Source organism: Heptranchias perlo, chromosome 20, assembly GCF_035084215.1.
Source record: "Heptranchias perlo isolate sHepPer1 chromosome 20, sHepPer1.hap1, whole genome shotgun sequence".
Classification (NCBI taxonomy): Eukaryota; Metazoa; Chordata; class Chondrichthyes; order Hexanchiformes; family Hexanchidae; genus Heptranchias; species Heptranchias perlo.
In genome coordinates, this window is record NC_090344.1 from 44,569,487 (window position 1) to 44,582,752 (window position 13,266).

Genomic DNA, 13,266 nt, shown 5'->3' on the forward strand with positions numbered 1-13,266 from the left:
CCTCGAGCTCCCCAAGCCACACACCATCCCATCCCTCATTGTCATCCTACTCTCCAGCCTCAACAAAGACTTCCCTTTTCCTAGCTGTAGAGGCCATGAGTGGGCTGGGCCAAATCATCCATTGCCTCCCCCCCAACCCACCTCCTTTGCTACTCCTGGCTTTTGGCTAACACCTCTCCACTAAAGCAAGGCTCAGAGCAAAACAGTGAGAGAGAGACACACACACAACCACAGGGAGAGAGACAGATAGTGACAGAGAGAGCTAACATAACACCAAGAGAGTGAGAGAGGGAGAGAGACAGACAGACAGACAGACAGAAAGACAGAGAGGGCTAACACAACACCAACAGAGTGAAAGAGAGAAGACAGAGAAAAAGAGGTTGTGAGAGACGCACAGAGAAAGTCAGACAGAAAAAGAGGACAAGGAGAGAGAAAGCAAGGTGACAGAACGAAAAAAAAAGAAAAACTGGGACAGAAAGACAGAAACAGATTTACGGATGGAAACAAATGCAGAGAGAGCCAGAACAACGACATACAGATGGCTAGTGTCCAAACTGAGCAACTAAACAGTGCTTTCCATATCAAGCCCCTCTCCCCACAGCCTGAAGTGGTGCTGGTGAGGTGAGGTGGCTGCACTATCTGGGACTTGGGGAAGCCTTAGAATGGAACGAGTTAATCCCCTCCCCCAGCAATAAAAAAAATTCTCAATTGAATGAGAAGTTTCATGTGAAATGAGTTGGGTTTGGTTTCTGTTGCTCCTCAGTTAAACGCTGTAACGTGACAGCTGCCTCCAAACCCTTAAATCACGACAAACCTCCAGCTGTAAACAGTACAGGGCTGAGTGTTCCTGGACTGAGATTTGTGCAGTTATCAATATGTTCCCGACATCCGCCTTCAATTACATGGTATACTTTTGAAGTGCCCTGTATCCCTTTTCCTTTTTTTCCTATTAGGCCTGAACAGCTTCCTGTTCCTGGAGCTATGGGGCCAATTCAGAGGGGGTTGAACAAAGCAAGCAGGAGGCCTAGCAGGTATTATGGCTTTTTGCTGCTGTCAGGATCAGGCCAAATATGTAGAAACTAGGAGAAGTATTAACCAATGCCCTCTCTTAAGGAACAAAAAATAACCAGTATGCATTATACTCCTTTCTTCAGTGCCTACTGAGTATTCTCTCTTCCTTACTGCTGCTCCACAAGCTGGCCTTAATAGTATCAGCTGCTATCGAATGTCATTTTGACATTCCATTCATTTTAAAGTGTCGAGGCCCCCAAGTATTTAGGTAATTTTGAGGCAGGGCCTTTAGGGTCGCTGAATTTGAAAGCCGCACTGCATGTGGGCCTGTTCTTCACAAACTGCTCAACCGAAGGCTGAGAAGCCATTAACCCTTTGTAACATGCCACATAGGTGACCTTTTGAAAAGAATAACTTCACGAATTTCTTTCCTTTCCTGTTGCAAGTTTTAGATTAACGTGCAACACAACACACGCACATAGATGCACCCACGCATGCACGCACCCACACGCACATATGTACACACTCAAGCCTGCACAATAACACACTCGCACGCTTGCATGCGTGTGCACAGACACAGACACACGCACGCACACACATATACACATATAAACTGTGACTCTACATGCTAAGGGCTGTTGATGTGGAGGCTGGGGGGACCTGCAGAATGGGACTCTGTTTGCAGAGATCCTGTGGGGTTGGCGCGTTACAGGGTTAAGGGTCGGGATGCAGGAGGCAACTGAAAAGCTCCCATAGTAACTCCTTAAAACACAAAAGACCAGGCTCTTGTGTTCAAATCAAGGTTTATAGCCCCACATGCTGTGCTGTTGGGAGTGGCTGGACATGAGGCCGTGCCTACGATTCTCCGCTACAGTTATGGGAACCATTGAGGGAAGGCGAGTGACTTCATCTCGGGGGTTGGAGAAATTAAATAAATGGATAGGGTGGGGAGTGTCCCCCAGGGCTCTTCCAGTGCCAGGCTGTGCCCGTCTCCCACTCTCCTGCTTCCTCTGCCCACTGGTCACAGGGTTGAGGCTGCAAGATTGAGAAATGATTCTCAGTAAAGTGCCCCCTGCTCTGGGCCTGATTACAGTGCCACGTGTGTGAAAGGCTAAAGAATGTTGGCTGCACTTTCCAGCTTCCGGATACCTTCTGCCAGGTGCTTTGGAGATTCCCAACTGTGATACCGTGAAGTACAATCCCAACAAGGCTCAGAAACTACGACCTCCGTCCAATCAGTTTTAAAACAATTGCTTTCAGACTAATATGTGTTTATTGGGGAACCCCTTGCCAACATGCACACACTCCCAGTGACCATGTACCATAACTTGCAAAAGTCTGCATTAGCTCCCCAAAGGAAAACTGTGCTCTAAGTGCAGAAATATTTTTAAATGGCGCACTGCAACAGGAATCACAGGATGGTCAATCAACAAATACACAGAAAATCTGTTAGCAGGCGGACAGCGATCTGTCCGGAGGGCGGGCGACACAGCTTCAGGAACTGCCGACTTGCTGCCACTTTACCTGTGCAGGCAGGTTTGGTCTCTGACAGGTTATGACCACGATGACTCTTGAAGCAGTCAAGCAAGTGAGCAGGCAGAAAGATGGCAGGCAGAACAGAAATAAGGCGTTGTCTGTCATCAATTTTTCTTAAAGAAAACAACAGGAAAAAAAACCCCTCTGTCCGGAGGTGGATGGAAAGCTGTGCTCTCTGCGATATTGGTTAAGTGTTGTCAACCTAGGATTTACGATCGAGCTGGCATTTCCTTTCAAATTTGCTCCAACCCCATCCCACGTATTCCTTCCCTCTTCCTCCCGAAGATGCTGCCTCTTATTGAATCTGGGCTCCAAGTTTGCCAACAACCTTCTGGTGCCTTGCCCAAAGTGGCTATTCGACTAGTGTGGCTTCAAGAAGGCACCCCTTTCTGTTGAGTGCATCGCAGTCCTCACCCAAACTCTTGGACACTTAGGAGTGTTGAAAACCCACTGAACGCTCGGGTTCAGATCAGCAAACGTCACAGACTGTGGTTCCAACATGGAACGTTCCTGCTCCCAATGACTCGGTCCCACACTTGGTAGCGCATTCAATTCCTGGGCCATTGGGAGGCTCCTTTTCCTTTTTGGATTCCAACGTGCTGCCTTTACTCCAGAAGCCCTTCTTGCCCCAAACTATTCCGGCATATACCTGTGGAACCTGTGCTGTTTTCATTGACATTCCTGATCGAGATTCATTTCTCAATTACAACTCCTCACCAACTGACATCCACATTTTATTTCATCGTGCCCCAACAGCCATCAGGCACCTTCAGTATCAAATACACAAACCTTTATGTCAAAGTGCTAAGTGACATTCACAAGCTCGGGACAAACGAGCCTGATTTACAACCCGTCCCTTTTACCCTTAAAGCACCCAGGACAGTCAATGCTAAGGAGGGGGCAATTAAAGCAGGGCAAGTAATGAGAGTCTCTGGTATAATAAACACACTGAGTTTATAAGGAAGAGCATGAGGATTTATTGCTGCTGTTTCTGTGGACTTGTTAGGAAGGAGATGTAAATCACTCCACCCTCCCCCACCCAGGGCTGGAGAGTTGTTTATTAATGTGGCTGCAGTCAGTGCAGTTATCTGGAACAAGAGCATTCTTTTCTCAATACTCCCAAGGACCCAGCTAGTCACCAAGCCTGATGTTTCATCCCATTTCAAAAGAAAGACTTGCATTTGTATTGTGCCTTTCACGGTCTCAGGACAGCAACAAAATATTCTATTTTTTAACAATGTTGGTTGAGAGGTGAATATTAGCCAGGACACCAGGGAGAACTCCCCTGCTCTTCTTCGAAATAGTGCTATGGGATCTTTTATGTCTATCTGAGTGGACAGACGGGGCCTCGGTTTAACGTCTCATCTGAAAGATGGCACCTCGACAGTGCAGCGCCCCTTCAGTACTGTACTGGAAGTGTCAGCCTCGATTTTGTGCTCAAGTCTCTGGAGTGGGACTTGAACCCATAACCTTCTGACTCAGAGGCGAGAAGTGCGACCCGCTGAGCCACAGATAAAATCAGAAGGACAATCACTCCCTTCCTCGTCTTGGGGAGCTGATTAGAGCAGTGGTCGAGGCCTAACAATTGGGCTGAGGTATGACAGGTAGAGAGAGAAACCTGAAAGGGAAGGAGAGGTTGTGTGGGGAAGCTAATATAAAATAACATTCAAAGGATAATTTCGGAAAACAGCCGCTCCACAATAGTTCGGTGCACTAAATAACTGTGCTTCTCTGAAAAGATTTCTTTTTCGAATTCCCAGTTTTCCAACCTCGATAGAATCAACCTCGGTTTGAAAACAAGGCTCAAAACAAAGCTGCAGGGTCCATTTCCTGACAGCTGGGGTGTGAGCTTTTCAGGTTTCTAATGGATAAGATTAGAGCTGGCCACGCACAGCTTTGTTTTTTGTGAGAAAAAAACAATTGGTAAAGTGAATGAAATCCTTCCTCTGCCCCGACTGGCTCTGAAAGAGAATGTACAACAAGAGCCAATTTGACAATATTAGATCGCAAACATTAATGAACTGGAGGTGGGTGGGGGGGAGGGGATTTCCTGTCTGTTTAAGATAAGCACAACCAGAAGTAAACTCCAAGTAATAAGGGGGTCCATTGAAAGGCAAGCCTGTCAAACATTAACACAAAAGCTTCCTTTACTGTTCCAGACAGGTGAGTGACCCATCAAGGACAGAGAAAATAAACATGACAGCCAATTCACAGAGAGAGGGGGTCATGGGCCAAAGCAAGCAAACACAGGCCCAGTAATTTAACAAAGAGCCTGTCACAGCTGCATCTGACCGGCATTAGCAAATACTTTTTTCTTCAGTTGGGCACGGAATTCTTTCCTACTCCTTCACCTTAAGTAATGTAATCAAATTCAATCAGTTTTGAATGGTTCACTTGCTCTGCTTTTGGAAGCCGCCCAGATATACGTGCGTTCATTCAATGGGACTGAACCCCCTCAGAGAATAAACACTGTCTGATTCTGATTGAGTCATAGAACAGTACAGTGGTACAGTATTGCACGTCCATGTTCTGTTTCTTCCCCCCGCCCCTCACTCGCCCGACGTACTCACTCTTAGATTATTATCCCCAGATGGAAGACTGGAGCCCCATGCTATTAAAGTGGACAGTGTATTCCACTCGACATGTAATTCCATATCATAAAGGCTCTAAAGCAGAGTTAACTCATTCCGCTGACATAATCAAACAGAGGGAAGCACAGGGGCTGAAAACCATAACTTTAACAACTGATATCATTGAAACATAGAGCACAGCAGGGGGCCATTTGTGCACCCCATGAAGTCAAACCAGTGCATCAAGACCTCAGCTCTTCAAAAGAGATGGAAGACACCAACATTAACAGCCAGATTATGAGGGGTAAACCCAATCTTTTACCTGGACATCCTTTGACAGCATACGAACATATCAATTAAGAGCAGGAGTAGGCCATTCGGCCCCTCGAGCCTGCTCTGCCATTTGACAAGATCATGGCTGATCTGATTGTGACCTCAACCCTACTTTCCCATTTACCAACTATAACCTTTGACTCCCTTGTTAATCAGGAGTCCATCTAACTCAGCCTTAAAAATATTCAATGACCCTGCCTCCACTGCTCTCTGGGGAAGGGAGTTCCACAGACTCACGTCCCTCTGAGAGAAAAAATTTCTCCTCATCTCAGTCTTAAATGGGAGACGCCTTATTTTTAAACTGTGGCCCCTAGTTCTAGTCTCTCCCACAAGGGGAAACATCCTCTCGGCATCTACCCCTTCTAGTCCCCTCAGGAGCTTACATGTTTCAATAAGGTTACCTTTCATTCTTCTAAAGTCCAGTGTATACAGGCCCAACTTGTCCAACCTTTCCTCATAAGATAACCCCCTCATCCCAGAAATCAGTCGAGTGAACCTTCTCTGATCCACCTCCAAAGCAATCATGTCCTTTCTTAAATAAGGAGACCAAAACTGTGCACAGTATTCTAGATGTGGTCTCACCAATGCCCTGTACAACTGTAGCAAAACATCTCTACTTTTCTGTTCCATTCCCCTTTTTAAGGGTTCTTCCATTAAGAAGAATGGTCTAAGTTTCTTACCGACAACATCCAGCTGGTACGTGTGGTTGATGCTGCCGTATTTGTTCACCACCACACAAGTGTAATTGGCCTTGTCTGAAGGCACAACGCCGTCCATGATGAGACTCCAGTGCTGTGATCGGACCTTTAGGAGATGAGCAGAAAATATAAGTTGTAAAAACAACATGGCTTAAAAAGTACAGCAGATACCCAGCGCCAACAATCCTGACCACTGAAGGCATCAGCGCTGGCCAAGCCTCTGCTCCTCTGCCCAGCTAATGTGGATGTGCAGTAGTGTGGTCCAGCCTGACCCTTGACTCCACTTTCCCCTCTCTTCACATTGGAAAATCCCTGGCCTATGTGGATGCCGGGCCATAACTTGCCCCCTTGGATGTCATGGATCTGTGTCCCATTGCTCTGTGACACAGAGGGTTGGATTTCCAAAGTATCATGCCTTACCTGTAAAATCGTTACATCTCACTTGTCCGTACCAATCTGCTGGATGCTGGTCAAACTCCTAATTCAAGGCAAACTGCTTCAGCTTTATTCCAGCTGGTATATCTGAGAAACTAATGGTGCTATTTATATGCTTCCGAGAAGCAACTAAAGAAATTAATACACTCCATTACCTTGTTGCATCTCGAGATCGATAGGTTTTTTGTTAGGCAAGGGATATGGAGCAAAGGAGGGCAAATGGAGTTGAGGTACAGATCAGCCATGATCTAACTGAATGGCTGAGCAGGCTCATGGGACTGAATGGCCTACTCCTGTTCCTATGATTGAGTAGACCTCCCCCTTCACAACATCCTCAGAAACCATACATAAGGAGGACTTAAAATAGCAGTACTTTCTGGGAAATTTGTGAGGCTACATAAATAGTTGACAGAGAGCATCACAAGCCAAGATTCACTTCACAGCCCGAACTCATAGTGACCTTCAACTAATTCTCACTGAGCACCGAGCTCCACAACTAGCACAGAGAGGTAGACAGAGGGAACACGGGAGCTACACCTAGGTATGGAGGCACCCCTTTCAGTCCTGTTCAGTGGTTAGACATGGACAGGCCTCAGCTCGGGCCATCTCATCCTTGTTGCTGATTGAATAAATCGGGGGAGAGAGAGAGAGAGAGAGAAACACAGACATAAAAGGTGGAAAACCTAGAGGGCGTGTAAGCTCTTAAACCTCAGTCTCTGATGTCCAGTGCGCAAAAGGTTAAAGGACTGCAGGGGCTATTTGAAACAAAGCTCAACATTCCGCAATGTTGTGTCAGGACGGAGATGATCCCAAGACATTTTCTCTCTGTGACCTTTGACCTACATGAAAGGGCAGCGGCCCCCCTCCACCCCCACCTCACCACCACCAAAAAAAAGGCCCTTCACGGGTGACCCTGCCCTCACTGAGAGGGATGGAATAATCTGTCTCAGCTGCTGTGTGACAGGCTCCAGCCGACTCCAAACACAATCTAATCATTAAAACAGATGTTGCAAGTGCACTGCTAACCTCGAAGCTGTGACTTCAGCACATCTGGTCACTCCCAATGTCAGCCATCTTAACATGGGTAAGTAACAGGATCGGGACCCTTTCATCTCGTCCATGCTGTGGAAACAATCAACGACATTGCTGGTGTGGAGTTTCAGCTGGAGATATCCAGTTGGGACCAGAGTTTAAGCAAGGCAATGGCATTGCATGGCACATTATTTTTCTTAAAAGGCTGTTTGATTCAGAGACCGAGGAGAGAGGTTACGGAGAAACCGCTTTATCCAGGGAGTTGCTGGAGCAGGTAAAAACTTTGCCACAGTTGAGGCAGACTCTATTTTCAGGGAAAAGCAGATAAACATTTGAAGCTGAGGGAAGATACAGGAGATGGGGGGGAGAGAGAGCAGGGCAGCAGATTGTCCTTGTAATGGGCCGGCTGACAAACCAAAGGCTGAATGGCAACCAATGTGATTGGCGGTCTGATTTCATGGAGCAGGCTTTTCCCCATGTTGCTGTTCTATGGCTGTGAATAATCTCAAACCCACTATTTCCATGGAGCCACAAACCATTTTATACCAGGCAACTGCGGAGGTGCCAAGTGGAGGGAATTAAAAATCAGAGGGCAAGGCCAACTGGGCCACTCTCTGCCGGGAGGGTCAGCAGGCTTGTTACATCTTAAGCTATTGGCGTAACCAACATCCCTTCGCACAAATTTAAGGAACACGCCCCAGGCACATGAAAAGCTGAAAGGGATGGTTATTTTCTCCAGGGTATTCCCTCACCCCCTCCCTTCCAGAAAATTTTGATTTTTGACATGCATTTCCTACATTATCCAATAGTTTTGGAGTCGACATCGAATCACATCGTATGTACAGTATACAAACAGCTGACCATGCCAATGTTCATGCTCCACACCAGCCTCCTTCCACCACTCCACATCTCACCCCGTCTGTGTGACCTTCTATTCCTTTCTCCCTCATGTGTATCTCCAGCTTCCCCTTAAATTCATCGATGGTTCATTTAATCCACCCATCCCCTCAGGAACCCCCATCCCAAATCCTCCTGGGAAGGTACATTACATTAATTAATAAGCTACACCACTAATTATGTTAACACTTCAGCAGAAGAGACATTGAAATGCAGTGTTAAAAATTGAATCAAACTGTTTAATCTTGATGTTTTCTAAACTTAAAAGTAAAAGAAAGGTTAGTGTGAAGTTTGAGCGATTTAAAATCTACGGATCTGGCCTCTTGGTCTCATTTTCTTGAGCGCCACGTACCCAACTGACAGTGGGTGAGGAGGGGAAATCTGCTTCCTCGCTCTCCAGCCTGCCTGTGCTTAGTGCCCAGCAAGGAGTTGGCTGGCAGAGAGGGTGGTCTCTCCAGATACCGGATACTTTGCTGCAGACGCCGCCCCTGTCTCCTTTTAGTGAGGAGCCAGCCAATTCCAGCTCGCTCTAGATCTTGCCGAGTTGCTTTCTGCAACGGTGCCCAACAATCAGATGACACGGGGAGGGGTGGGGGCGGCGTTTCCCAGACGCACGGCCTCCTGCCACGCCTTGAAGCCGTGGTTCTTGGAGTAGAGACAATTTTAGGGTGTGTGGGAGGGGAGATCTTACCTCCACCCAGCTGCTGTCCCTCTCTCTCCACTGGCATCACTCTCCGCTTTCGGTTGATGGAGACAGACGCCAATCGGGCACCGACAACACGAGGGCCGAGATCGTACACGAGCGCCTCGCCTGGAACCAATTACACACGAGCCCACTGGCCGGGAGAATGAGGCGCTCCTCCATCGGGAAACACAGGGCCTCAGCATCAACGCTTGAGATGTAGTCAGGGACGCAGTGTAACTTGTGAGGTGCCTCAGCCTCCCCATTGTGGTGGGGCCACCCGATCGTGCAGGCCTCACAGGAGAACTTCCTCGAGTAACGTGTTGGGGTGACTGTGGGGCAGTGGAGGTTAGTTGAACACCCGCACTGATTTCCGCCAGCTGACCAGCGGGGCGCCAGACGGGCAGTCAACAGGTGTGCTGCGTTCAGTTAATCACAACCTTCGTCACGCTAACCCGTTGCCAGGTCGATCGGCGCGTTCGACTAGAGCTCAAGTCCGCAGAGCTATACGTACACAGCAGACAGTGCTGCCAAGTCGAGCAGTCGGCAAGGCCTTTAACATGTTGTACCAACAGGGTGGAGATGGGGGGCGGGGGCTGATTTCTGATAGACAGGTGAAGCCCGAAATGGACAATGTGATCACAGGGGGAAAAACTCCACAGTTTGAAGCCAGGCACACGATGTTGAGTTTAGTCAATCTTAACTCAACAGCATTGGAAACATTACAGCTGGCCTCAGGACCCTTGAAGAGGAATCAGGCAGGGTTTGGGGGCTCTTCGATTGTTGGAAAGTGACCAGCTGGGCAGGGGACAGGCTGTGAAACCACCCATGGATTGAATAATCTGCTGACAGCCACTGTCGAGGCAGTCTTCACCACTGCAAATAAAGAGTGGCCACTTGAGCAAGGGTTTGGAGAGGCACTGGCCTCCTGCCCAACCAGGATTATTGGAGGTGGGGGGACGGGGACGGGGAGAGAGAGAGACAGTAAAATACAACCACACCTCCATTACAACCTGCCAATCAGGTAACTGGGGAGAACACAATTGCGATACCTGGCTGGTGTTTGACTGTGGAATACAATACAGGGCTGAGACTCATCAATCAAAAGCACTCAGGTGGAGATAAGTCACCTGATTGAGGATAGCCCCATCAGCGACAGGGAACAGACAATGGAAAGTGGGCGGCAACAGCATCAGGTTTCATTCCTCCCCAATGAAAGGCTCCCCTTGTCACTGAAGTATGCGGCCCTGTCCTCACTGTGTGGTGACGTGATCAATCTCACCGCTGTCTACATCTGGGGGACGTGGGGCAAGGGAACAGGTGTTCAGCATCACCGAGTGACCCTCCCGCAGAAACCAACCAGTCCATTTCACAGCGGGTCCATTTCAGCAGGGAAACTTTCCTTCTCTCCCCCCCCCCACCCCTGCCCACCCCTCACTCTCCCAGCACGTCCCCCAGGAGCTGACCGGAATGGGAGCAGTTCCCTTGGACCATTACTCCTGACAGCAGGCTCTTGGGAAGTACGCCGATGTGGCAGGAATCTGTGGCAAGGGGAAAGAGAGAAGAGCAGCCCTCGGACTTCCCCACACCCCCCTCCCCTTCACCCACCCAGGTTACGACAACTCGCAAGACAGAAGAGCTCAGATCCACCAAACCCATTGTGGCGTCACACTGTCCGACTCCCAAAAGAGAATACATGGTTTCACACCGCTATTTAAAAATTTTTTCCACCAATCCAAGTGCTAAAAGCCCACCTTTAAACGTTGTACACAGATTCCTGCAATGGAACAGAAGGTGGCTTTGTAGGATATGGAAATCCCAAAGTGAATTCCTGCAGCATCAGTCACCTTGATGATTGGATGAGATTATCCCAGCGAACAGGTTACCAGTTTGACGGCAATGAAGTGCATTAAGCGTGTGAGAGGAGTTTATTATATATAATATAAATATATATGAGAGAAACACAACATATCCTGAGGAGGAATATCCATTTTCATGATTACCTTAAAAAGAAACACGTCAATTGTTCTGAAGTAATCCAATAATATATCATAACAGCATCACATTATCATTGAGACAATACTTTCTTATCAAAACTCAAGTCCCAGCATTTCTCCAACTAATGGATGCCGATCTCAGTCGAAGTCTCCGCTTGGAGTGATGCTCGCAGTGTGTGTTGCTTATTTTTTCGATTGTGGGGGGTGGGCGGGGGTCGGTGAACTTGCCCACAGGTTTGGGTTGGGGGGGCGGAGGGGAACGAGGGGCGTGAAATGATTTGTGATTCAGTGGGGCAAGAAACGGCAGGTACCTGTTCTCCCCAGGGGAATCTGATACCTTAGCCGGCAGCTAAGGCAGAAAACATTTGACACCGGTGCTGGAATGCAAGTTGGCACAATCAAACACTGTGTGAATACTTCAGCACCGAGGCGTATCTTTGGTGAGGGCTCACTGCCGAATGAGTGCGAGCGAGTGAATGACAGGCTCAGTGAGTGTGTATCAGAAGTGTTCGACCCCTTCACTGAGCGCAGATCTTGGATACCTGCTGAAACATTCTCTCCTCGGTGGTCTGCATTGAATCTGCGCTGGTTATTTGTAACTCAGGACACTCTCAGCTTGCCTACACCTTCAATTGTCGACACTTTTGTGGTTTGCTCCCGTTGAACACACATCAGTCCAGTTCAACATCCTCCAGTACTTCAAATGCACTCGGTGCAGAGGAAGCCATTGAATGGCACTCGTTTCAGAATGATCCGTTCCCCCCAGACCCGACTTGATCTTGCTGGCAGTGGTCGTTTTGTAATTGCAGCTGGGCCGGGACCATTTGGGAGTTGCCGATTTAATAATCGCTGGATGTTGCCACACAAGAAACAGGTGGCTCAGCCCATCAAATCCACAATGGTGTTGTGCCCCACCGGGTCCAATCCCACTCTCCTGCTCACTCCATCAGCCCTTTATTGTTTCCACAATGATCGAAAAGGGAGTGAATTGGCCAGGAACATGAGGAACAGGAGTCGGCCATTCAGCCCCTTGGGCCTGCTCCAATTCTGGCCTCTTGTGCATCCCCGATTTTCATCGCTCCACCATTGGCGGCCGTGCCTTCAACTGCCTAGGCGCTAAACTCTGGAATTCCCTCCCTAAACCTCTTTGCCTCTCTCTCCTCCTTTAGGTCGCTCCTTATAACCTACCTCTTTGACCAAACTTATAGTCACCTGTCCTAAAATGTCCTAATGTGGCTTGGTGAAGCACCTTGGGGACGTTCTTCTACATTAATGGAGCTCCTGTTGTTGTTGCTCGACAATTCTATGAGATCATGGCTGATCTGCATCTCAGCTCCACTCACTTGCCTTTGCTCCATATCCCTTGGTACCCTCACCTCACAAAAACCTATCGATCTCAGTCTTGACAGCTCCCAATTGTCTCAGTGAACATTGGACAAGACAGCGCCGATCTCCTGTGTGATAGGAGACAAGAGAAACACCAACTGTGCCCAGTCTCCTCGGGTACTTTATATTTCAAGGACACCGAGTGACGAGGGATTCACGAATCTCGCCATTTAAAGTTTCTCTCCCCCCTGTGCACACCTCCCTCCACCCCGGTCTTTTTAGTGCTCCGAGTTACATGCTCTAAACTTTACTTGGCCCGATATTTAAAATCTTTTTCCAAAAATCTGACAGATCAAGAATTTGGTGGGGACAGGCTCCATTAAAACGAAACAATTATCCAAGGAAGGAAGTTACCTCATTAAAGATGAGCTCTTATAGAGTGTTAAGCCTATGCTGGAGGCACTGACACCTGATGCACTGGTCTCGGCAGCTAGCTGCAAACCCAAAAAGGAAACTTGCCAGGATTTGCCGTGCCTGGCAGTCGGGATTTATTACTGGGTCCTCGGGCTTTCAGATAATTTATTCTCAGGTTGCAGCTGGCTGCTAAGGCTGGTGCATCAGGTGCCGGCCGCGAGGACAGGTTCGACTAGTGCAGTGAAGAAGACGAGACTCGCTCTCAACTGAACCTGCCCCCTCCCCCCCAACCCACTTTCTGAACCCTGAGTAAAATAAATGTTACGATAGACCAT

At 48.2% G+C, this 13,266-nt stretch overlaps 1 protein-coding gene across 6 annotated transcripts in view; it reads right to left on the reverse strand.

Moving 5' to 3' along the window:
- Nucleotides 1-13,266, reverse strand: part of LOC137335785 (fibroblast growth factor receptor 1-like) — a 211,967-nt gene that overhangs the window by 39,454 nt on the left and 159,247 nt on the right. For all 6 annotated transcript variants that reach the window (XM_068001189.1, XM_068001194.1, XM_068001192.1 and 3 more), the window contains one exon: nt 6,131-6,254. In XM_068001189.1, coding sequence (XP_067857290.1) covers nt 6,131-6,254 — 124 coding nt within the window. The remainder of the gene's footprint in view (nt 1-6,130; nt 6,255-13,266) is intronic.